The sequence below is a fragment of the Anarhichas minor genome, unplaced genomic scaffold (assembly GCF_050575085.1).
Source record: "Anarhichas minor isolate MPS153535 unplaced genomic scaffold, ASM5057508v1 ptg000087l, whole genome shotgun sequence".
Lineage (NCBI taxonomy): Eukaryota > Metazoa > Chordata > Actinopteri > Perciformes > Anarhichadidae > Anarhichas > Anarhichas minor.
In genome coordinates this window covers 2,955,943-2,981,469 of record NW_027466533.1, presented here as the reverse complement: position 1 = coordinate 2,981,469, position 25,527 = coordinate 2,955,943, and the positions used below count along the sequence as shown (strand labels likewise).

Here is a 25,527-nt window from a genome sequence, read left to right as displayed (position 1 = left end):
GCATGAACATGCACATAAACACACCTATAAATGCATGCATGCTTGCAAATCCCCCATCAAACACACCAGAGACCAGACGCAGTTTATGCTGTCTTCTATACCTATCAACACCCATCTGTAACTTTAACTACACTCTTACCCTAAAAGCCACATTGAGCAATAATTTGATACAAACATTGAAACACGGATCTCCCTGTAATATGAAAGGGTTGTTAGTGCTGCCCACTTGCACTGACAATCAACATCTTATTTTGCACCTCCTTGTTTTGGTCTGACAATCAGATCTATTGCTGGTCCGTAGAAAGCAATGGACACAAAACTGATTGTCAGCCATCTGTCCAAGTGCAAGCTGATGGAACAATATCAGATTTTATCATGGATCGCGATTTAAAAGAAAAAAAAAAAAACTGTTGATAAGTCGATCGTGGTGAGTTTCCATTATCGGGATCATTGTGAATATCGTCACATGAGTGACTTAAAAAATAAGCTGTCTAGCTCACTATCATTGGAGATAGGGGCGTCACCATACACTGGTATTAACGATGACCGTGATATTTACAAAATGAAATACTGATATTATGTCAATAATGCACATATGATGATATTGTGTAAATAATCTAGTGCCTCTTAAATCATTTTATATATATGGTTATGGTTGGGCAAGAATTCAAAATGATTTATCGTCTTCCCATGGAATCATATTGTGATGAAATCGTACATGAAGATATTGTGATACACAATTATATCATCTGAATTGATAATAACAAGCTTGTATTAAAAAGAAAATCTGATGATATTGCAACGTTTTTGATAAAATGATAAAATACTTTTCATTTGATTTAACGTATATCGGGATAAAAGATTTTGGACACATCGCCCAGCCATGATTATAGTTACAGAGTCTCAACCCACCTACACTCATATTTTGAGTTTAGTTCATTTGCCAAAAAAGAGACAAAACGCACAATAAACAAAGTTAAAGATTTTGTGACAGCCCTGGGATCCAAAACAAACTAGTGAAGGAATTCAGGTGTTTCAAGACTCTGCAGACTAACCCAGCGCTACCAGGCTTAGACCTCCTTTGCATTTATCGGGTGATAAGTGATACTTTGTTGAATGTGCAAATAAGCAACCGCTTGATAATATGATGCACTAAATACCAAAAGTTTATTATCGAGTCCATTTGTGGCCAAAAAACCCTTTTAATTATAGTTATTCGTGCTCAGGTTTAGTATGAATGAACATATAGACTGCATATAGAAAGTGATTTGGAATTACTTTAAATGCCGATGCTGCATCAAACTGATGCATGGCATGTCGGGGTCATCATCATTTTGTGAAACTTGGTGGTATTCTGATTTTGCAATCCATAATGGGGAAACAAGCAAAATCCTGCTACTTTTAACCAGCACTGCGTATATTCTTTGGGAGCATGTGTTACATGGCTTTCCACACACAAGTGTCAATGTAGGATCAAAAACTAACTTCATCCAACCGGCACTGCTGAAAACGGAGCTCCTAAAGCCTCCTCGTCTTTCGCTGTTTGTGTGTGTGTGTACTTGGAAGCAGGCTCCGTGTGGGTTAAAGCATGCGACCTCCCACCGTCAACTTGCCCTGCTTCCTCTTCCTCCTCCTGCTGCACTTCTTGTCTATTTTTTTTAATTTATTTATTTTTTATTCCTTACTCCTGCCGCTCACGGTCTCCATCTCCCCCTCTGCTTCTCTCAGGTCCGCAAATTTGTGTCCAAGGACAGCGCAGGCCTGCGTGTGCGTAGTCACCCCTCCCTGCAGAGCGAACAGATAGGCATAGTGCATGTCAATGGCACCATCACTTTCATTGACGAGGTAACTGGCTCTAGACCAGGCAGAGTATGCGTTATGTTATAGAAGTATGTCAGCTGGAGCACTATCCACTTTGATTCCATTTCCTCCTCCTTTAAATCAGTAAGGATAGAATCATAAGTATTGTCTGCTATTTTCTTTTGCTAGTTTTAGAACTTTTGAGTCCTGCTTGGTGTCTTCTATGTATTATGTGTTATTACCTCTCTAAATAATTACTACTTTCTTGCAAAGCTTATAAATTGGTTGCTCTTAACTTTAATTTGCTTCATACTCTTGCAAGATACTCTGAGGCTACATGAAAGGCTTGAGCGCCTGCAAAATAAATCCAGAGGACGAGATGCATTTAAATCCAAATATTTAAAATTGTAGCACTCAAAGCATTTGCTCAATGATTGTAGTGTAATGCAACGCATCATCTGTGTTTGTATCCATTTTAAATGCACCCTGCTGTAACCTCAATTTACTGTCATCTAGTTTGACTTGAGACTGTCCTGCAACCTCAGAGGTGTTGTGTGTGTTAGTGTGTGAGGGCGCTGCCCATCCTGTTTCCATAGTAATAGGACGGCATGGCTCTGCCCTGCTCTGTTGCTCTTGTTTCCCCCCCGTAGATCCACAATGATGATGGCGTGTGGCTCAGGCTCAATGACGAAACAGTAAAGAAGTATGTTCCCAGCATGAATGGGTACACAGAAGCCTGGTGCCTCTCTTTTAACCAGCACCTGGGCAGGAGCCTACTGGTCCCAGCCGACGTAAGTAGAAGACGGCCCCGCTGAGCGGCCCGTCCCAGTTTGATAGACAGAGGGTCCTGTGCTGTTATTTGGGGGACAAAGCTCAGAGATCATCTTTATTGTTTAACAATCACAGTTTATTTTTCACTCCCCCAAATGTACTCGAAGCATGGTAAATTGAGAGCTTTAATCAGAGTGTAACTGCTGGGGTGTTCTCTCGCATGAAGCATCTGGTTGTAGCAACACAGAGTATGAAACGTTCACTAACACACCGTGCAAAGGAACAGCAGCTGGGAGCTTGCATGTGTTGACTCACGTTTGACGGCAAAAAAAAGTTCACCACAAAGTGACAGCAGTTGGAAATGTTCACATGCTTACGTTGTATATGTTTAGTGCACTGAAGTGAACCCCAATGCAGGGGAAAAAACAGGGTAGCCAAGGTGTGATTTCATCCCGTGGTGAAGTTAGTCTGCACTTTTCCTCATTGCCTCACTAGTCAAAACTCATAAACACCCTTACACCACAGCATGTGTTAACAAGTGTTTCCCTCACATTTCTGCTCCATGCCACAAAAACCGCCACAACATGTAAGAGAATTAAAAACATTTTTTACAATGGAACGTGACTGGGTGTGATCGAAGACTTGAATATTGCAGTAACAGGGAAATTATCTGAAAGAAGTTGTTGATATCCAGGTGGTTTTCTGTCATGAAGCAATCACTGGTCCGCAAAAACAGTTTCAATGGGAAAATTGTACTGCTCTACAATTCCACCCGTTGCTGTGGGAGGCTTTAGGTGCTTGGGAGGCTTCCATGTAAGGTCTCTTGTCTGAACAGCATGACACACTACATCATCCAAGTGGGGAATTTTTTTGGAAGTTTTCCTCTTTTTATGTCATTTGGTCGTAGATTTGGAAATACTCACTCCGTTGTGGTTGGAGTGTCCTTTCAATTCTTCTTTTGTATTTTTACACTTACTGTAAAGTGTTCAAACATTTGACAGGCTTGGCCTGGATCTACAGTGCTCCACAATTTCACCATCTGGCCTGTCAGATTCTGTCCTCTCTTCTTCACTTTATCAAATAACCCTCTGATGCTGAATTCCAAAGGAGCCAAGCCAAAAAAAAACTTTTATTTTCTTCCAAAAAAAATACACGAGCACCTTCCCCCATCCTGTTTCTCTCTCTCTCTCTCTCTCTCTCTCTCTCTCTCTCTCTCTCTCTCTCTCTCTCTCTCTCTCTCTCTCTCTCTCTCTCTCTCTCTCTCTCTCATATATATATCTACTGTTTTTTGTTGACTGTCTCACGATCTGTTGCTCAGAATGTCTTTAACGCTAGCCAAGGAGTCAGGGATATCGGCTTTTTGTCGTGGACTCCCTTAACTATATTCCCGCCACAGGTGAGTTGTATGAAGGAGGGACACATGCCCCTTAGCTTATCATCCTATCTGTCACTCTACTTGTCCCCCTTGAACCCCTTGTGACTTTGTAGTCTCCCCACAGTGTTGCAGTCGGACATAAGAGGTCGAACAACAGCTGCATGGTTCTCTGCTTTGTGTCATTTAGACATTTCAGTGACAAAACAGTACGTCAGCGGCTTCTGGCCCACAGACTCAGCGCAGCGATCCCATTTCAATTATTTTTTAATTTTTTTAAGTAATTACTGTTCAGGCTTGTGTGTTGCATGGGGGTTGAAGATACTAACGTCTAGTCTGTTGCATGAGATCCTGTATCCTTGTGCGTCACAGCATGCCTCCCTTTAGCGTGTATGAAAATACGTTCTACTGTCTATTGGTCATTTAACAGCATCACGACAAGATGTGTTAAATTCTCATGTTGTTTCTACTGCGAGTATTTCAATCTTCAATTATATTGAAACATTTACAATGTTATGTACAGTACATGCATTTTTTTTAATATCCTGGGGAATAAATGTAGTTTTGGAATATCACTTACTGCTGTTGAGGATGGAAGTCTAAATATGTTTCCAGCTGTCCATGTTGTGATATGTAGTAATTGTAGAACAAGAGTATCTCACCTGAGCATGACACAGCCTCTCAAAGGAGTCAATATGAACAGTTTGACCGCTGTCATGTCGGCACTGTAAATAGAATGCTGCAGCTAGGTTAGCTTAGCATAAAGACTGGAAACGGGGAGAACAGCGAGCCTGACTCTGTCCTGTAACAAAATCCACTTGCCAGCAACCCCTAAAGCTCACTAGTTAAAACTTTATACATCACTCGTTTAACCTATACGACAACTGAAGTTTAAAAACGGCAGGTTGTGGTTTTATTAGGCTTATGTTCTGGACTTTTTATTTGCCTGGAACAGTATCGAGAAGATTCCAGGAAACACCCGGCCACAAAATAGTCCCACTCATGACCCCCATGGGAAACTGCAACGTATAGTTTTTACACTGAGGTTACGGATCGAATAATCAAGATATAACAGTTGGCTGTTTCTAGCCGAGAAAAGGATTCCCCAAATGTCTATCGCTTAAAGCTGTTGAAGATCACACAGCACATGTCTTTAGTGACAGACTTGATTTATAACGGCTCGATATGAGAAATGACCTAATGTTCAAAAAGTTTTTTTCCAGGGCAGGTTGCTCTGGAGCGTACATGCTCTTTTGCCCGTTACCCTGCTAACAGTGGCTCTTCGCCGTAACATTTCAGGACCTAGCGATCTGAACCTTGTCCTGGAGTGAAACATTTTTGCAGCCTGTTGTTGTGCTACTGTACGTTGCCTCTAATCCATTGCTCTCACCTCTTGCAGGAGGTCAGGGGCCAATCGGAGGAGAGCGTAAAGGAGGTGAGCAGCTGCCCTTCCCACGAGGCCCCCATTCGGGCGCAAAGCAGGGCAGGGCAGGGCGGCGGCCCGGGGCTTTATAAGGTAGTGAAGACCGGCCCCTCTGGTCACAACATCAGAAGCTGCCCAAACCTTAGGGGTATCCCCATTGGAATGTTAGTTCTTGGCAACAAGGTCAAGGCCATAGGCGAGGTACGCACTCACCCCAAATGATGCAATGTGTTTTCTTTTGTTATTTTTTGTGGCTTTAGTTGAAATATTGTAATGTAGCCAATGTTAGTAGATTTTGGCCTTAATTCTCAGAGATTAGCGGTTCCCTCTATTTTCCTAAACTGATTTTGAATGTAAAGAATGTAATCTGGCTGTCTGAGGGGAATGCATCAGGTGCTTCTGGGTGCGGGTGTGTGTTGTGTATCTTTTCCCACTCGAGGATCAACTCCCTGCGGCTACGACACTTTTCGCGTGCTTCCTGATTCACTAATTTCAGTTTGTCTACGAATCCATTGCAGTTTCAGCGTGTCATATTCGGCCGCCTTGCAGAGTTTTCGGTGGAAGTGTGATCATGAAATGCTGGAGCCTGTCTGTGCCTTGAATGTCTCTTTCTTGCACTTTTAACCATCCTGTCAATAACTCCGGTACTTTTCTAAATTGTCTTTGGTGCGGTGATGAGCGGAGCCCCGCCTCTTTTAGATATGACCCGTCATTGGCTGCTGTGGTGTGTCATGCTGTTCAATAGTTTCCTCTGCACTTGGAATGCCCTGTCTGAGATCTGAGAAGTGCACCCTGCACATACTAATACTTCCGTCTGTCTTTTTTTTCTTCCAAAATGATAATATTTCAGGGAATTGAGAAAAAACAACCTCATGCATTTACCTTTCAATAAGCTACCCCTTTCTTAGAGTAAGTTATTGTTTTTGTTTAGCTACATCAGTTTTGTCCCGCAGTGTCTGCTGATGCACAAAATCTAATTCATGTGATCTACTGCTGTGGATTTTGTCAGTGCCAATCAGATGAATCCAATGATTGCATGTTAATGATCTTCTGCGACGGTGCTGTGTGTGTGAGACAAAGTGTTCAGAGTGTGTGAGTGTGGATAAAGAGTGTTGTTTGTGTATCAGGTGGTCAACTCAGAGGGGAACTGGGTTCAGCTGGATAAGAACAGTGTAGTGGAGTTCTGTGAGAGCGATGAAGGAGAGGCCTGGTCATTGGCCAGAGACCGCGGTGGAAATCAGTACCTTCGCCACGATGACGGTGAGCCATTTTGTATGTTCTGTACAAATAAATATTATTATAATTACTATAAATTGTTAGATGACGTAATTTGATCTGCTCTCACAGAACAAGCACTGCTTGAGCACGTGGCCCAGACCCCCCCGCCCAGCCCTTTCTCCGTGCAGGCCTTCAACAGAGCCGCAGCCTCAAACGGAGCGCAGGGCTTTGACTACGGCATCTCCAACAACAAAGGTCAGCTCGACGTGGCGTAAAGTTGTTTTTTTTGGTTGTTGGTTTTTTTTTTTACAGAAAAACTTTCTATCACATATCCTCAATCTGCATATCACTTTGCTTTCAACATCCACTTTGCTTTATGCTGTTCTTTTATGAGTCATCGGGCAGTAGTTGAAGTTTTTCAGTGTTCTGTCATTGCTGATGTACACCTCACCTCTGACTTCACTCTGCACCCCTCGTCTTTATTGTTCCCCGCTTTATTTTCTCTATCTGACTTCCCCTCTATGCTTTGGATTGAGACTTTTTTTTATACATTACTTCATTTTAGTTGTAGAAATGCAGACATTTTCACCATCTTTATCGCAATGAGAGTACAACTTCCTCTTTTGTTTAAAATACGACCTCCACAATTTACAGCACCTCCACGACGTGTATGAGATCCAGTATGGGTCAGTCCATCAAAAAAGAATGAGAGTAGAACTATATGCCGTAGTTATTTGACTAGTTCAAAAGACAATGGCGCTCACCGCTAACAGTTCCTTGCAATGGAAACGGTACACATAAAAATGGCCGCCGCCTGACCATCCTGCTATGTTATATTGCACAGGAATGTCCCTTCTACTCTCATTCTATTTCTATGGCTCAGTTAATCTCTTTAAAATCACAGGTGCGATCTGTCACCGATCTATCATCTCTCTTTCTTTGTGCATGCTTTTTATCGTGTCTACTGTTGCGATTTCATGCCCAACATCTCTGCGATGTCTGTGTGCATGGGCCAGTCAGTGTGCTTCTGTTCATTTCCGACCGCTCTGGGCTCTGTTTCGTTGGGCGCGGTGCTTTAGCCCAACACAGATTACCCTTTGTCGCCTTAATTCAGTCTCTTTGAAAACATTTGATCATTTACATAATCCATGTTTTCTTAAATATAATGGTGGAATACTGAAAACATCCCGTGGATGAACACATCTATTCTGCTGCACCGTCAAAGAGCAGCTTGCCCCAAATGTGTCTGTGTATCTTTCTGCCTGAATATCTCGCTGACGCTGTGTCAATTGTCTTCAAACGCCTTAACTCTTCCTCACTGCTTGAAAAAAAGGAGGCTGACCTGTTTAGCCATGCTAATCAGAGAACCATGGTTATTCAAATAATACTAAGTTGTTGCACCATTACTGTAGAATAAAGGCTCCATTCACACTTGACCACATATGTGTCTGTTAGGCTGATCGCAAGTCTGGTTGCCACTAATTTTCTTTCACTGTGCTCAATGCAAAGCTGTGTCGGCCTTACTCCAGTCCAGAGGGGGATGGAAAGGCTCCTAAACACTAACATGCTATTAAGCCTTCTGTGTGACTGCCACTGTTTCTGTTGCTTTAATGTGACAAGTAGAAGGATGACTCATTTCAGTGTCACTGTGGCTATGTGGCAACTTCATGTGGCTGCGTGGAGAGATGGATGCATTTATACCTTTGTCAACATCACCTTTTCCGAGGTGGTTTTGATATGGCAATCTGTTTATATGCATCTTGGTCACATTCACTCTTGGCTTTTTTCGAAGCCAGATGACCGATCTGCCCAAGAATGCAGAAATTGGCAAAGTGTAAACGGGGTAAATGGTTCAGTCTCGTCTCTGTTTCATTTCAGAGACGTCATTTGAACCCCCCCCCCCCCCCCCGCACTCAATACACAAAAAGGGAAAAATAGTGCTGTGACATTTAATGTTGAAACCTCACAAAATGTTTGTTGTGAGCAGCACATGTATCCTGAATAAGAACACCCCTGAACAACGAGCTACCACTAGCACGCTGAATGTTTGCTCAAGCCGTTAGGAAGCCGAAGGCCTCTGCAACTCTAGGTCAAGGTGACGGCAACTGCTGAACCATTTGATGGAGGGTTTGAATCACTCGCCACCTGTGCGATGGACCCATCATGCTGTGAGGCAGGTGGATCGCCCTCAGATTGGTCAGCTTGATGGACCAGTCCTTGGCAAAGCTCTTTGAGCAAGTTGGAGAGCAACCTCTTTGACAGATGCTCTCAGACTTCAATATTCAGCCGTGCTGGTTGAGTTCCCCCATCTGGCCTTCAGCCAGGCAGCCTCACAATTCTGGCTCCAACAATTGATGAAAAGGGAACGGATTTAAACTTTTTAAATCCATGTTTGAAAACAACACAGTGACTGGGTTTTGTACCTGGTTCACAACTACTCAGTTGTGTCAAGAGAGTGAGAGACTTCTGTTGCACGTTCAACAAGAGTCTTTGAATTATTACTGATGCAGTGTCAGCTCAATATATACGGTATATGGAGAAGGGTCTATTTTCTCCCAGCACGTTTTTTGGAACTTCTGACGAGGATGCACATGTTTTTCTCGGAAGAATGACTCCTGAAATGAATACATGAGAAGAGACCCCACCCCCCCCTCACTGCCCCCTTCCTCAACATATCCTTTCCCCAAAGACAGTTGCGAAATGGGAGGAGCCGCTGGTGCTGGAAGTACTTTTTTTTTAACACTGTACAACCCTGTTTGAACGTTTTCTGGTGATGATGTCATCAATGCTCCACAACATAGAAACACAAGAGTTTCCTGGATAGTTTAACGATAGTGTAAGTTCATAACAAAGTCCATTTGAAATTACATTGCATATGTCCGCTACAGCATACACCCTTGCACGGAATACTGTTACAGGTATTCGTCTATTTAGGGGGAGACCTTATTTCAGACGGTACATACAGACAATCAGATCCTGCATGAAGCAGCAACGTTAGTCTGGCCGTCTAAAGTTGCTAAAGTCTCGTTCTTTTCTAAATCACAGACAGGAACACGTGCCATTTCCCGCTCCTTAGCTTGTCGAGCGATCCACCAAACAAACATTCACGGTATGAAAGTCCACCACTCAGGCTACATAGCGAAGGAGCTGCTCAGCTGCTGCACATTAAACAGCATTTGAACTCGGCTGCAAATGCCATTTGCCAATGTTTCTTGGGAGTCGTAGTTCACCTCTCTCCTTATGTTTTATCCACCCGGGCCTTGTACCTTTCCACTTTTTGCTCACCTTTTGGATGCCCATTCAGGCCTTGGAAGTGCTCCCGCCAATCCACTTGCATTGTCTGAACAGAAAATCAATAGGATCTTTTCTTCCGGGACCCTGGCGACTCCTCCCATTTCACACATGCGCGGCGTCGTCGGAGATGACTGAATGACTGATAAACTCTGACTGATCCTCACCCCCCCTTTTGGAAACCTCAAGCCATAGTATAAGCTGTAGTTTTTCCCCATCCTCTGTCTCCATGTTTGCAGGTGACCGGTTGAGTGCCATACTGAATTCCGTTCAGTCTGGGCCCTTCCTCTCAGCAGCTCCCTCCTCCTCCGTATTTGAGCAAGCCGCCCAACCTCCCTCCTCTTCCTCCTCCTCCCTTGTCCACAGCCCATTTGTGTTTGGACAATCCCCCTCCCAACTGTCTCAGCCACAACCACAGCTTCCGAGTAAGTCTGTCCTGCTTTCTGACAGCGCTTGCTTGCACAGGTGTTGATCCTTTTCCTCGCAGCTTTTAGTTTTTTTTCAGATTTTGTTCTGTATTCATCCTCTTTCATGTATTTTTCTGGAAAGGGCAGCAACGACGTGTGACACATAACACTGCAGTTATGTTTCTAGAGTGCCGAAATATCCCCGACAAGCCGACATGTCTAGTATTGAATGTTTAAATCTTGTTTATAAAAATCAAATCGGGTGACACTGCCTTCAAAGAATATGCACTGACAGGTATTTTCACTTGTTTTTGAAAACAAGATATCAAACTTAAATACTCGACCAAACGTCTTGTTGAAAGGGATATTGTTGTCGTGTGCTGAAGTAACAGGCTGAGCTGCTTATTTCTCTGCTTGTCTGCTTGTTCTGCTAGTCAGCTTTTTTTATTCTTTTTCTCATCACGCTGCTTTAATTTCAGATCTGCATTTTTCATCCTTGATTAACAACTTGTTTCATTTTCTACCTCAACCAGCCCAGGGCTTCAGTGCAACTGTGAACAACTTTAGTCTAAATAGTTGATAGTTTAGAGTCGACTCAATCTCCCTAAAACAGCAAAAATTCAGTTCCAGTCATTAAGTAGTATTACATTTAGCACATACTAATAGCTTGTACTGGATAATTCAAATACAAAATACCACAATTTAGTATTACGATTAACTTAAAACACTTTTGTTTTTCAGCCCGTGTAGCTCTCTTTCTCCCTGCCGGTCTTTTCTTGTGTATTTCTACTTTTTCTCTACTTGTGATCATTTTTTCACCTTTTTTCCTTACGGAGCCTGGGAGGTGTCTTGGGAAGGAAAAAAACCTCATCTGTGTGCATAAATTAATATGTGCTCAATTTAGCATACAGTTAACTTATCGCCTTAATGCCATCAGTCTTGTCGTACATGTCCCCTTCACACTCACTCTAGATCACTTTAATGGATTTAATATGGGATGTTACGAACAACGTTCTGTTAAACCTTTTTTACATAATAAAGGGCTGTTTCTCCCTCAAAACTTTGAGACTGAGGATGTTCATTAACAACATGCGACATGCTAAAGGTGTATGCCGCCCTCTAAAAGAGTGAAAGAGTCAAAATGTATATAAAATTAAATGGAAAGCACATATTACTAAATTGTGTGCACAGCATACTTTTATTTCCATGACAACTCTTGGTTCTGTAATTTCTCTTTTTTTCTCTTCTATAAGTGTTTCTCTCTTCATGTTTCTCTACCTATCTGTTGATCTTCCCGTCACTTTAACTTGTTGTCCTTTTTTCCTCTTTCTATTTCCCCCTCTTGACTTGACCCCATTGTCTCTGTGTCTCTGTGTGTGTCTCTCTCTCTCTCTCTCTCTGTCTCTGTCTCTGTCTATGTCTGTCTCTCTCTCTCTGTGGTGACCCCCTTGCGTTCCATGCCTTGCTTGTTTACCTGCTCCACTGTTTTTCGCTGTAGATGGTTCATCGCGCCGCCTTGCTTCTCGCGAGCGTGTGCACAAAAGCAATGTGTCCGTGGCTGGGCATGGTACTGCTCTCTCATCTCTCGCTCTGAGGCAAAAGGGTGGGTAATCACAGCATGCATGCCTCCCTCAGACTGAACAGAGGGTGGGCACGAACACAAGAAAAAATAACTTTTTTTATGATGGCTTGTGAAAAACATTTTGTGTTGATGCAAAGCTTAAAAACTGTGGTCCTAAAGTAGGATGTGGCCAAACACTATATTGTAATAAAGAGGAAAAAGTAAAAGGGCGTAATAAAAACATGAGTTTTGATTCAAATTTCAGTTTTAAAATAGGTGGACCTTAAATGCTATTGATTCAGGATGTTTGTGGTTACTAGACTAAACTACTAGGCTATTAAAAGTTACACTAACTAGGTCCAATATCAGTAGGAGAGGTCCCAGGACTGGGCTGGAATCCATCTTTCATCAGCTCTTCCATGGTCCACTAGTTATCTTCATTGCATTGCATTTTACCTTATATTTTGAGCATTACATTTTTTTCCTCTCAGGTTTTGAGTGTTGCGCATAGAGCTAAATGGTTACACTCTTACCACCGGTTTACTCCTCTTTCGTGTTGTAACTGTGTTTGAATTATTAACGTTCAGGTGAGCGAGGGAACCTGATGCCCGGAGCGCGGCCCATGTCCCCAGCCTCCAAACACCGGCAGGAGAACCGCTCGCCCAAACAGGAGGGTCGGGGAAGCCGCTCATCCGAGCAGAGCAGGAGCAAGACAGGGGAGGGCGGCCTCTCAGCCAACGAAGCCCTCATCCTGCGGTCAGACACGGCCAAACTGAGGTCCGACTCTCACAGCCGCTCTCATTCGCCCAATCACAACACCCTGCAGGCCCTGAAGGCAGATGGTAGAACCCCGGGACTCCGAGCTGAGTCCCCAAATTCCGGCTCTCGCTCCTCCTCTCCCAAACAAAAAGGCTTATCCTCTTCAGGCAGGTCTAGTCCCTCTAGCACCTCCTCCCAGCACTCCTCTTCAGCCCATCATGACAAAAACCTCCCACCTGAAGTCAGCCCTTCCTCTAAAGCCCAGCTGGACCCTCCAAGAGAGAGATCCAAATCCGATTCGTACACTCTGGACCCAGACACACTTAGAAAGAAGAAGGTCCCACTTACAGAGCCGCTTAGAGGCAGGTCTACCTCTCCAAAACCTAAACTGTCTCCTAAAGATCCAAATAATGAAGTGATTGGCAATGCAGAGAACCGTGTTCCCTCTCCACATGTGACCCAGGAGAACCTCCACAGTGAAGTGGTGGAGGTGTGCACCTCCAGTGCTCTGCTCTCAGAGGATGGCAACGACGAGAACGCGGAGGCTCAAAATTCTGAAGATGGCTCATGCAAGGTGCACTTCAGTATCGGCAAAGCCCCCGTCAAGGAGGAACTAGAGACCCGCGCTTCGCCCAAAGTCAGCCGCAAAGCCTCCAGTCGACACACGCGCCCTAAGAAGGAAAAATCTGGGCCTCTGTTCAAAGGTGAGAGTACTTCAAGGGCCACGGAGCCTGCCAAACAGGCCATGTCACCTTCTGTGGCCGAATGCTCGCGAGCGGTCTTCGCAGCGTTCCTGTGGCATGAAGGTATTGTCCACGACGCCATGGCCTGCTCCTCCTTCCTCAAGTTCAACCCAGACTTAACCAAAGAGCACGCCCCCATCCGCAGCTCGCTGGGAGGACAGGGCGCCGAGGAGAAGGAGAACAAGCTAAAGAACCGCCACTCCTTAGAGATCTCCTCTGCACTCAACATGTTTAACATTGCGCCGCACGGCCCGGACATCTCCAAAATGGGAAGCATCAACAAAAATAAGGTGCTGTCCATGCTGAAAGAACCTCCACTGCCAGAGAAGTGCGAGGAGGGGAAAGGGGAGTCCACTTCCTACGAGATGACTTCTCATCCGACTATGAGGGCAAAGTCGATCTTGCCGTTGACGTTGCAACATCTGGTGTCATTCTGGGAGGACATCTCTCTGGCCACCATCAAGGCAGCCACTCAGAACATGATTTTCCCCAGCCCGGGGTCCAGCGCCATCCTGAAAAGGAAGGAGCACGAGAAAGACGGCAAGAAGTCGAAGAAAGAGAAGAAGAAGAGGGAGAAGGCCGAGGTGCGTCCAAGGGGGAATCTGTTCGGTGAGATGGCACAGCTCGCCATGGGTGGACCGGAGAAAGACACCATCTGTGAGCTGTGCGGCGAATCTCACCCTTACCCCGTGACCTACCACATGAGACAGGCTCACCCGGGTGAGAATACAGAAGTTCTGGTTAGAGTTTTGTCATTTTGAATATGGGTACTGTATTACTGGGTAATAGACATTTTAACTTTTAACACCCTTCCTATTTCATGGCAGGTTGCGGTCGCTATGCTGGAGGCCAGGGCTACAATAGCATCGGTCACTTCTGTGGTGGTTGGGCTGGGAACTGTGGAGACGGAGGCATAGGGGGCAGCACCTGGTACCTAGTGTGTGATCGCTGTCGGGAAAAATACCTGAGAGAGAAACAGACTGCCGCCAGGGAAAAGGTAACCTACTTGTGCTTAAATTTGTGTCCCTCTGTAACTGAAGCCTTCTCAGCATTTCACATCATACTGACCTGTTAGACTTGAATCAAAACCAATCTGCCGGTTCTTTGCCAGGTGAAGCAATCCAGGAAGAAACCCCTGCAGGTGAAGACTCCGAGGGCACTGCCCACCATGGAGGCCCACCAGGTGATCCGGGCGAACGCTTTGTTCCTGCTGTCCCTCAGCAGTGCTGCCGAGCCCAGCATGCTGTGCCACCACCCTCCCCGGCCCCTGCACTCCCAGCTGCTTCCCAGCCTCAAGGAGGGCGTGTCGGACGAACTCCCCAATAAAATGGGCTGCCTCTACCTCCAGACACTAGCTAGGTAGCTTTACAGTTCAGTTAACAACTCTTTGTTTTGATTTTTCAGATAAAAAAACCTGACAGTTACTTGTGCTATTACAACAATTAGAGTCACTCTCCTCTCATCACCCAGGCAACACACTGAGAACTTTGGGGCCTACCAAGACGATAACCTCTTCCAAGATGAGATGAGGTATTTGCGCTCAACATCTGTTCCTGCACCTTACATATCAGTCACCCCTGATGCCTGTCCCAATGTGTTTGAGGAACCAGAGAGCAACATGAAATCAATGCCGCCCAGGTAACACGTCTTAGTACGATGCTTTTCATCACTTCCACTTCTCTGCATGAACACAAAATGAGTGAATTGCGGATGTTACTATCACGGATTTTTTTCATACACCATTTACTGTTTAAGCATGACATAGACATGCATACATACATGATATTTAAGTCATGGCAGATCAGGTAGCTGCTACTGAGATATTGAAGTTATTTTCCCATGTTCAGAGCAGACCAGCAGATAATGCATGTCAATTGTCATTGCAGGTATACACTGTACGGATAGTTCTGTGACGACTCCCACTCTCTCCCCTGCACCCTACTGTGCATAGTGACCGCATGCATTTTGTTCAGAAAGTGTGCCTTAATTGTTATGCCTCCTTATCATGATCAGCCTCATTGGATACAGTACACAAGAGTCTGGCCGCTCAGTTTTATGATGAATTAAATTTTCGTTTGTCAAGCAAAGAGAACTGTGGTATGAAATTAGCCTTTTTAAGTGGTCACCTTTGCTCCTTCTAGTGCTACATTTAACCTACGAAGGGTCGATGTCTTTATGAGCTAAACTGTGACTGTTTCATATGCTTTCTTTCAGTCTGGAAAGCAGTCCAATCACAGACAGCGATACGGCGAAACGAACAGTGTTTCAGAGGTCTTACTCAGTCGTAGCATCCGAGTATGACAAGCAACACTCGCCCTCTCCGGCCCGGGTCAAAGCCGTGCCCAGACGCAGGGTCCAGAGTGGTGACGCAGGTAAACGCACGTGTTCATTCGAGATGTGATATCTCAGTATTAATGCGCCACAGCGTCATCGGTAACATCAACCCGCTCTTTGCCCCTTGAAGAGGTGGGATCTTCCCTGTTACGTCACCCGTCCCCTGAGCTGTCCCGGCTGATCTCGGCCCACGGCTCCCTCAGTAAGGGGGAGAGGAACTTCCAGTGGCCTGTCCTGGCTTTCGTTATCCAGCACCATGACCTGGAGGGCCTGGAGGTGGCCATGAGACATGCACTGAGGAAGTCTGCCTGCAGGGTGTTTGCCATGGAGGTACAGGCAGCAATATCTCTCTGAATCTCCGAGCTTGGTCTTGCTTTAATCGTTGCTATTTATCCAGCAGTGAATCAAGGTTATAGGCAATTAGTTGGCTGGATATTGTTAGTTAATGAGTTAGATTTGTATACTTGTAAGAAGACTAATTGGCATGATTTTCTCTTGGTGTCCCCATCAGGCCTTCAACTGGCTGCTGTGCAATGTGATCCAGACCACCTCTCTGCATGACATCCTTTGGCATTTTGTGGCATCTCTCACCCCATCGCCCTTTGAACCTGAGGACGAGGAAGACGATGAGAACAAGGGGAACAAAGAAAACGTGGAACAGGTAACGAGTGGTTAAACGCCAAAAACCATGCAACGTTACTTACTCGCTCTGTTGTAGCGTATTCTAACTGTGAACTTCTCCGCTCTGCGCTCCACAGGAAAGAGACCTTGGCGTTTGTGAACACCCACTGTCAGACATTGTTATTGCCGGGGAGGCAGCTCATCCTCTCCCCCACACCTTTCACCGCCTCCTTCAGACCATCTCTGACCTCATGATGTCCCTTCCCAGTGGCAGCTCACTTCAGCAGATGGCGCTTAGGTACACTTCCTGAATGATTAAAATACCCACCAACCAACATTTTTTTGATGGATTGATTTCAAACTATACTTGAACAGATTTGTCTTTTTGGGAATATGTTTGACATGTGTACTTAATTAAACTGGCAGAAAGATAAGAGAGTCGTCCTATTTTGAATTATCACTGCCTCTTTTTCCATTGACACCAGTTCTGAGATTCATGTGCATATTAAGGGAAACGTATCTTGGTGACTTATTCTTCCAGGTGCTGGAGTCTCAAGTTCAAGCAGTCCGACCACCAGTTCCTCCACCAGAGCAACGTTTTCCATCACATCAACAATATCTTGTCCAAGTCGGACGATGGAGACAGCGAGGAGAGCTTCAACATCAGCGTGCAGTCAGGCTACGAAGCAATGAGCCAGGCAAGAAAACAGTCACTTACTTACTTTAGATCTGTCTCCTGTTGGTGAACACGGATTGAACAGTTCCATTAACATGCCCTAACCTGACTATGTGTGATAATAGGATCTCTGCCTGGTGACCTGTCTGAAGGATCTGACAAGCGTCGTAGACATCAAGACGTCCAGTCGTCCTGCCATGATTGGCAGCCTTACAGACGGCTCCACGGAGACCTTCTGGGAATCTGGAGACGAGGACAAGAACAAGACCAAGAGCATCACCATCAGCTGCGTGAAGGGCATTAACGCCTCCAATGTGACTGTTCATGTGGACAACTCCAGAGACATCGGGGTAAGGGGGCAACAGCAGCATTGTTGTTGTGCAAATGCAAAGTTTAGACCAAGGTGGAATTGATAATAATATGTTTGTCATATTCACAGAACAAAGTCACATCAGTTACATTCTTATGTGGAAAAGCAGTAGAGGATCTCTGCAGAATCAAACAGGTATGGTCAGTTGCTTTGGTAGTAATGTGGGAATAGAGTGTAATCCGCTTTAAGTCTAGTCTATATGTAAATCTGTGTATATAGATTCTTTGTCTCTTGTCCGAATAACAATAACTCTAAGTGCAGAAATGATAGGGATAATGTTGGTAGGTTGTTTTTCATAAGGTGCTCCTTAATCTATTATTAAAATACACTCCAGATCTACATGCAAATGTAGCAGAACAATGTGAACATCCCCCTGCCTTTACATTGAAAGGTTGACCTGGACTCGCGTCACATGGGCTGGGTGACAAGCGAGCTCCCTGGAGGGGACCACCATGTGATCAAGGTGGAGTTGAAAGGTCCGGAGAACACCCTGAGGGTGCGCCAGGTCAAGGTCCTGGGTTGGAAAGAGGGCGAGAGCATCAAGATTCTGGGACAGATCTCAGCCAGCATGGCCCAGCAAAAGAACTGCGAGGCCGAGACTCTCCGAGTGTTTCGCCTCATCACCTCACAGGTCCGTCTGACTGCTTCCTCCATACGTGATCACCTGACAAATATCTGGAGCCTCTTGGAAGCTTTAATGTTTACTTTGTTGTTCTCAATTAGGTATTTGGAAAGCTCATCTGTGGAGATGCAGAGCCGACTCCAGAGCAGGAGGAGAAAAACCTTCTTTCATCACCCGAGGGAGAGGACAAGGTCTGCACCGTGACAGTTTACCTGTGCTGTGTTAAACTGAAATATTTACTGACCTTCAGCCTGACGTTTTACACCTTGTACGTTTTTATGAATAGGCTCCATCTGACGCGGACCTTAAAGAGCACATGGTGGGCATCATTTTCAGCAGGAGCAAACTCACCAACCTCCAGAAACAGGTCATTAGTCAGTTCTTTAAACTATTAACAGTAGGAGCTATTATAATCTCAGCCCTCTTACCTAACGTGCATACTCTTCTCAGGTGTGCGCGCACATCGTCCAGGCCATCCGTATGGAGGCCACGCGTGTGAGGGAGGAGTGGGAGCACGCCATCTCCAGTAAAGAGAACGCCAACTCCCAGCCCAGTGACGACGACGCCTCCTCGGACGCCTACTGCTTCGAGCTCCTGTCCATGGTCCTGGCTCTGAGTGGCTCCAACGTGGGCCGCCAGTACCTCGCTCAGCAGCTAACGCTCATGCAAGACCTGTTCTCTCTGCTGCACACGGCCTCCCCGAGAGTTCAGAGACAGGTGGGTGAAGTGGACGGCACCGGGACGGTTTACATCTATGTTTGATAAGATCAAATAGAACTTTATTAAACCCAAAGGTGTTAATTAAGTGTTAAGTGTGAAAGAAATAATACTGACACCATTGCAAAAGAAAACACAATAAGTAAATTAAAGTAAATAAATAAATAAAGTCAACTAACATTCAACTGAAATAGAAAAAGTAAAGTACATCAACAAAGACTAAATACAAGAGTTAAAAAATACATAAGAAGAAGTGATACTAACGCCAGTGCCTAATGGAAACTAAAATAGAAAAGTTATATTGAGCATGATATTGAGAGAGGTATTGTCAATGATATTGAAAAAGTAGAAGAAAGTTATGTTGCACATAGATTAATGAAACTAATATTGCATATGAAATTGAAATGGAAATGTAATATCGTACAATATTGCAAAATAGCTGTCAGTCTTCTTCTTCTGTCCTTTATTTCCTGGCCTGTTGCCTGTTTCTCGCCACATTACTGCCGACCAAGACGTGGCTTGGAGTTATTGTTCAGGTGTAACTTTCAAAATAACTTGTTTTGTAAGCGTTTATTCTGTGTACAAGTTGAGGTAAACACCTCGCGATGCTATACAAATGATGTTCTTGTCTGCCATCTGCTCTTCCTTCATCTCAGGTCACATCGTTGCTCAGACGCGTCCTTCCGGAGGTGACGCCAGTGAGACTTGCCAGCATCATCGGGGTGAAGGCCCTGCCACCGGCGGACATCAGCGACATCATCCACTCAACGGAGAAGGGCGACTGGAACAAGCTCTGCATCCTCGACATGTTCCTGGGCTGCATCGCAAAAGCCCTCACCGTGCAGCTGAAGGCCAAAGGCACCACCATCTCTGGCACAGCCGGCATGGCCGCGGGCAAAGGAGTCACCACCGTCACGCTGCCCATGATCTTCAACTCCAGGTGAATTACTTTCTGCTGGGCCTAATCAAAATTTTGAGAAGTTATTATGGCAGCTTGTGGCAAATGGCAAGGTCCTTTTTGATTTTTCATATTTATGCCCGTTTCACAATCAGCTACATCCGCAGGGGGGAGAGCCACTGGTGGATGAAAGGCTCCACTCCTCCACAGATAGCAGAGATCATCATAAAGCTGGTCAAAGACATGGCAGCGGTAAGTTCTCACTGTTCAAAGGGACAAAATAAAAAATTCTTATTTTTCCTCTTACCTGTAGAGCACACAATAATCACATAGGAACTATTTTCTTTCAACCATTGCTCCTACATGAAATTGCTCTCTACAAGCTCTGTGGATTATCTTGAGTAACCGAGTCATGATTTCTGGAAAGAGACGTTGCTGTTGAGTTTTTCCAAAAGTACATTTTTGCCGCTTTGAGCACCACAAGCCGAGTGTCACATGGTCCCATTATATTGGAGAGAAGGCAGACATCTCTACAGCCGATATCTCCAAAACAAGGCAACTCGCACCAAAACAATCAAGGAGCTAGGACCCCGATCTTTGGGGTGAACTGTCTCTTTCCCTTTAACTCTCTGAGTGCCTAATTTGATGGAGAACCACAGTCGCCATCTTCGTCGTAAATTTCATATTCTCATGTATTGTATTGCACTTGCTGTTTTTAGGGCCACCTGTCAGACGGCTGGTCCAGAGTCACCAAAAATGCAATAGCTGAGACCATCATAGCTCTGACCAAAATGGAGGAGGAGCATCGGTCTCCTGTACGCTGTATCGCCACCACAAGGGTATGCACACAAATGTCACCATACCTAAAGCACGTTTACAACCACTGGGTATCAGCTAACCATATACTATATCATGCTCTGTCTCACAGCTGTGGCTGGCCTTAGCTTCGCTGTGTGTGCTGGACCAGGACCATGTGGACAGGCTGTCCTCTGGTCGCTGGATGGGCAAAGATGGACAACAGAAGCAGATGGTGAGGACAATAAGAAAGGCCAGGAGCTACACAGAGTTACAATAACTGATATGTTATTGAAATAATAACTTTCCTCCTCTTATCCACAGCCCATGTGTGACAATCACGATGATGGCGAGACGGCAGCTATCATCCTGTGTAACGTGTGCGGCAACCTCTGCACCGACTGTGACCGCTTCCTCCACCTGCACCGACGCACTCGATCTCACCAGAGACAGGTCAGTGTCGGTTCTCCCACTGGTGATAATATGAACCTTTTTATGGAAAGAATGTGAAGGAGAGTGAGCTGGTGTTTAATCTTGTCTTCGTGGCTGCTTCCAGGTGTTCAAGGAGGAAGAGGAGGCTATAAAGGTGGATCTCCATGAAGGCTGTGGAAGAACTAAGCTCTTCTGGCTCATGGCCCTGGCCGACTCTAAGACTATGAAGGCTATGGTGGAGTTCAGAGAGCACACAGGTAACATGGCAACAGATCATACAACTGTGCTTTTTTTGGGGTGGGAGTATATGTATTGCTGCAAATTAGTTATTAAAAAAAACGTGTGTACTTTTATTAACAGTAGTCTTTTTTTTGCAGGTAAACCGGCCTCCAGCAGCTCAGATGCCTGCAGGTTCTGTGGGACGAGGAATGGCACCGAGCTGTCTGCAGTGGGCAGTGTCTGCTCAGACCCAGACTGCCAGGTACTGAACATCAGCTGTTCACAAGACAACTTGATCACAACTGTAACCACCTGGTTCTTCTTTTATGCCTCTGTGCCGGCAACAGCCATGGACGGAGGCAATATGTTTTCGGGTAGTTTGTCCGTCCGTCCCGTCCTCGGAAAACCGTGAGGTGGTGATTTTAGCGGTTTTGACAGAAAGGTTGAAGCTTGAAAAATATATATATATTTTTTTTTTTTGTTTGAAAAATATACACAACACACAAAACATTAAAAGCAACACAAAAAAAGAAAATAAACAAAATGGCTAAATTATTATGCTGAAAACAGGTGCTTTTCTCTTTGTTCCTTTCTGTATATGGAATTATATTCTAACATAACTATGTTAACTAGCTATGAAAATATTTGATCAAGATAGAAAAATACCAGTTATGCTAAAACAGTGTACCTAATACAAAACACAGATCCTGTTCCCAACACTAAGGATTTTGGTGTTGAGTGTCTTTCCTCCTGAGAGGAATTTTCGAGGTTTTGCTGAGTGGAAATATTGTTGAAGAATATTTATTGTAGATTCATTATTTGAGAAGATGAGTATGGATTCAAGTGTAGCGTGATGGAACCGAAGCGTCCACTGAAGTACGAGTCTTACAAATAATGGATGAGGCGTCGACCGGCCACTTCAGAGCGGACCAACCTGCGCAAGACTCATATTAAGCAACAGAGATTTACAGCATGTAGTAAAGTGTGTTTTTATACAAGTACTCACCAGTTTCTCTCATGTCGTCCCCCTCAGGAGTACGCTAAACTGGCCTGCAGTAAAACTCATCCTTGTGGACACCCCTGTGGAGGAGTCAAGAACGAGGAGGCCTGCCTCCCGTGTCTGCACGGCTGCGACAAGAACACCGGCTGTCTGAAACAGGATGCAGACGACATGTGCATGATCTGCTTCACGGAGGCCCTCTCCGCTGCTCCTGCTGTACAGGTAGCTCTACATACGAGCGATTGTCCGTCACACGCAAGAGTTTCGCTTCATTTTTTTGGTCTTGTCTAACCCTTTCGTTCTGTTCTCAGCTGGACTGCACTCACGTGTTCCACCTCCAGTGTACTCGTCGCGTTCTTGAAAATCGCTGGCTCGGGCCCCGCATCACATTTGGGTTCATGCTGTGTCCCATCTGCAAGGTAAGGTGTTACCTGAGCCTCTCTGACTGAAAGAGATTAACCCAGCAAACAAAGAGACGGCGAACTGTTTCCCCCACACCTCAAGGTTGATTCAGCTCAGTTTGCTCAATGGCTTTTGTTGAGCAAGCTCAGTCTACTAGAGTACCATGACTGCTTTGTTCACTGTGAAATGCTGTTGACACATACAGTAATCTCAACAGAACTACCTTTATAAACGTGGGCTGGTTTCTTTCTTTCTTTGTGTGCCTCCAGAACAAAATCAATCACTCGGTGATCAAGGACCTGCTCGACCCCATTAAGGAGCTCTACGAGGACGTGAGGAGAAAGGCTCTGATGAGGCTGGAGTATGAGGGTCTACATAAGAGTGAGGCAATAGCCACACCAGGAGCACGTTTCCACAACGACCCCGCGGGCTTTGCCATGAACAGATATGCATACTATGTCTGCTTCAAATGCAAGAAGGTACTACATAACTTTAAAGTATTTTTAAAATATGTTTTTGATATTGTTTAGGGTTTGAAAATTAACGGTTTCCATTATTTCCAGGCCTATTTTGGGGGAGAGGCTCGCTGCGATGCAGAGGCCGGACAGGGAGACGACTACGACCCCAGTGAGCTCATCTGTGGAGGATGCTCAGATGTGTCCAGGGCTCAGGTGGGTAAATGAAGCCTGGGAGGACCCTGGCTTTACTATAGCCACTATAAAAGAAAATACTTTTTTTTCAGAAATTTTGGGAATTACACTTATTCTCTTTAATGCTGAGAGTTGAAGGAGAAGTTGATACTGCTCTCATATCTGTATTCTTAATACAACGCTGTAATCAGCAGGCGATTAGCTTAGCATAGCACAAAGACTGGAAGCAAAGGGAAACGGCTAGCCTGGCTGTCTGAAGTGAAAATAATCCATTGAAGCCCACTAACTAACATGTTATACTTTGCTTGTTTAATCCATAACAAAAAAACATGGTTTTACAGGGAATTTCTCACTAGACAATTTCTTGGCCGTGCACACCTTGAGTCTTGTCAAAACTGCCAGGTTGCCAGAAAACTGGTATCAATCTTCTTCTCTCTTTTGGCTGAAAGGCTCATAAGCAAATTTCCCAAAATGTGTGACCATTTCTTTAAAAATGATATTTAAATGTTCTCTTCCCCTGATTTATTATTCGTCACTTGTCACCAGATGTGCTCCAAGCACGGCACAGACTTCTTGGAGTATAAATGCCGGTACTGCTGCTCGGTGGCCGTGTTCTTCTGCTTTGGCACCACACACTTCTGCAACGCCTGCCACGATGACTTCCAGAGGATGACCAGCGTCCCCAAGGAGGAGCTGCCCCATTGTCCTGCAGGTGCCCAATGATTCTATTGACTACACTCTTCTGGAGAATGTTGAATTAGTCAGACTGACGGCAAATGCCAGACAGAAATACCTACTGTATAAGAAAACACAAGTAAGATGCCATCCTTGTCCTTTCTATTACAGGTCCCAAAGGCAAGCAGTTGGAGGGTACTGAGTGCCCTTTGCATGTGGTTCACCCGCAAACGGGGGAGGAGTTTGCCCTTGGCTGTGGGGTGTGCAGAAATGCGCACACCTTCTAAACACAAGACTTTTACTGAAAACCAGTTTGTCTACTGTGATTTCTGGCTGCTGCTGAAGCTCAGCCGTGAAGCTCGGCTCTTGCATTGTCAGGTCTCCTGGACACCGGACCAGGTTTCTACCCTACGCCAAGAGTCCTCAGGTCTGCTCCTCTACCAACATCAGTATCCGGGCTCTGCTACAAACACAAGCTGTGGCTACTTTGGATTCAGAGTAACCTGAATGGGGTGTGGGGGGGGGGAAAGAACAATATAATTTTAAAAAAAGAAGAAGAAAAAAAAAAAGAAGAAAATATCTTGTGACTTGTTTGCATGCGGCCGTTGTACTCCCTCGGCTTCTATAGACGTTGCACACCTCCTGATCACTGAAGTGTAACAATACAAGATTAAACATTGAATATGAAATACATTTGCTTAAAGGCAACTGTGGATCAGCGTGGGTTTAAAAAAAAAGAGAAAAAGGAACAGGCCGTATTTCCAGCTTCCTAACTATAAATTTAAAATATTGTTGTATGTAAACTTTTTCGTAATCTTGCACAGTATTCTCCACTGTCAAGTGCATCATGGGTTGACGGACAAAAAAAAAAAGATCAGACTGTTGAGAATAATTATGTTTGGGAGGAAAATAGTGTACGATTTATCTAATCTTGTATATAATGATACTATTCAAAATAGCTGTATTCCGAAGTTGCTACTCTTCACTTCAGTTTTGTTTGATATTCTGGGTTATGTTTTGAGCCAGAACTTTTAATGAAGTGCAATACTGGGTGTGCCTCCTATTTTGCAGCTGTTTAACCTATGGAATGTATGTCAATAAAGCCACTGTACATTTTTATACAGTAGACAGTCGTAATTCCCCCTCTTCTAAATGTCGGATCTGTGTGGAAATGAGGAGGAGGAGCCTGGCGCCTGCAGTGAATGATAGTGGATGTATATCCTATTTGCAGCTCTGTCAAAAAGAAAGAGGAAAAAAAAAAAAAGTACCAAAATCCTACAGTAATACAAAAACAAACGAAAGACCTCACAGTGAGACTGATAACAGCTGAATGATTTGAGGGGCTGGTCTTTACACCAAATATAATTGTGCACCTGTAATGCTTTTCCCTAGTAGGAGGCAGGGGGGGATCAGGGGTCAGGGGAACAGAATGTGGAGAAAAAAAAGCTGCTGTTATATAAAAAAAGCTTAATACTTGTGAATCTGCTCTGTAATATCTGTGGTGGATGGAGTCGAACGGTAATAAACCAGGTTCTCTGTTTCGCAAAGTATACACTGTGTCATTAATGAGTGGTGACATTTCCATTAAATGAACAGCTGTCACTGTTGGCCTTTGATGGATTTATATTGATGGCATGACGTGCAAAATCTAGCTGGAGACTAAAATGGGTTGTGTATACATCATTCCTTTAAATGCCAAAATGAAAAGGCTGAAACTCTCGCAGAGACTAGAAAAAACAAAGATGTATTACTCTACCATTTATTTCCTGGT

At 44.7% G+C, this 25,527-nt stretch overlaps 1 protein-coding gene across 15 annotated transcripts in view; it reads left to right on the top strand.

The window, feature by feature from the left end:
* The window catches only part of mycbp2 (MYC binding protein 2), a 64,499-nt gene extending 39,193 nt beyond the window's left edge, over positions 1-25,306 (top strand). For 6 of the 15 annotated variants that reach the window (XM_076081820.1, XM_076081817.1, XM_076081810.1 and 3 more), the window contains 34 exons: positions 1,729-1,845; positions 2,451-2,591; positions 5,343-5,567; positions 6,494-6,626; positions 6,714-6,839; positions 10,115-10,300; positions 12,431-14,065; positions 14,173-14,342; positions 14,457-14,704; positions 14,816-14,983; positions 15,560-15,717; positions 15,810-16,009; positions 16,191-16,340; positions 16,438-16,598; positions 16,842-16,998; positions 17,102-17,326; positions 17,416-17,481; positions 17,738-17,977; positions 18,070-18,159; positions 18,255-18,335; positions 18,419-18,685; positions 19,342-19,625; positions 19,739-19,835; positions 20,303-20,422; positions 20,512-20,613; positions 20,703-20,831; positions 20,935-21,067; positions 21,188-21,291; positions 22,063-22,251; positions 22,341-22,448; positions 22,701-22,910; positions 22,995-23,102; positions 23,628-23,793; positions 23,928-25,306. In XM_076081820.1, coding sequence (XP_075937935.1) covers positions 1,729-1,845; positions 2,451-2,591; positions 5,343-5,567; positions 6,494-6,626; positions 6,714-6,839; positions 10,115-10,300; positions 12,431-14,065; positions 14,173-14,342; positions 14,457-14,704; positions 14,816-14,983; positions 15,560-15,717; positions 15,810-16,009; positions 16,191-16,340; positions 16,438-16,598; positions 16,842-16,998; positions 17,102-17,326; positions 17,416-17,481; positions 17,738-17,977; positions 18,070-18,159; positions 18,255-18,335; positions 18,419-18,685; positions 19,342-19,625; positions 19,739-19,835; positions 20,303-20,422; positions 20,512-20,613; positions 20,703-20,831; positions 20,935-21,067; positions 21,188-21,291; positions 22,063-22,251; positions 22,341-22,448; positions 22,701-22,910; positions 22,995-23,102; positions 23,628-23,793; positions 23,928-24,043 — 6,810 coding nt within the window. In that variant the 3' untranslated portion in view covers positions 24,044-25,306. The remainder of the gene's footprint in view (positions 1-1,728; positions 1,846-2,450; positions 2,592-5,342; positions 5,568-6,493; positions 6,627-6,713; positions 6,840-10,114; positions 10,301-12,430; positions 14,066-14,172; positions 14,343-14,456; positions 14,705-14,815; positions 14,984-15,559; positions 15,718-15,809; positions 16,010-16,190; positions 16,341-16,437; positions 16,599-16,841; positions 16,999-17,101; positions 17,327-17,415; positions 17,482-17,737; positions 17,978-18,069; positions 18,160-18,254; positions 18,336-18,418; positions 18,686-19,341; positions 19,626-19,738; positions 19,836-20,302; positions 20,423-20,511; positions 20,614-20,702; positions 20,832-20,934; positions 21,068-21,187; positions 21,292-22,062; positions 22,252-22,340; positions 22,449-22,700; positions 22,911-22,994; positions 23,103-23,627; positions 23,794-23,927) is intronic. The other 9 variants (XM_076081823.1, XM_076081818.1, XM_076081819.1 and 6 more) reach the window with 8 other exon arrangements.
* Positions 25,307-25,527: the final 221 nt, after the last annotated feature.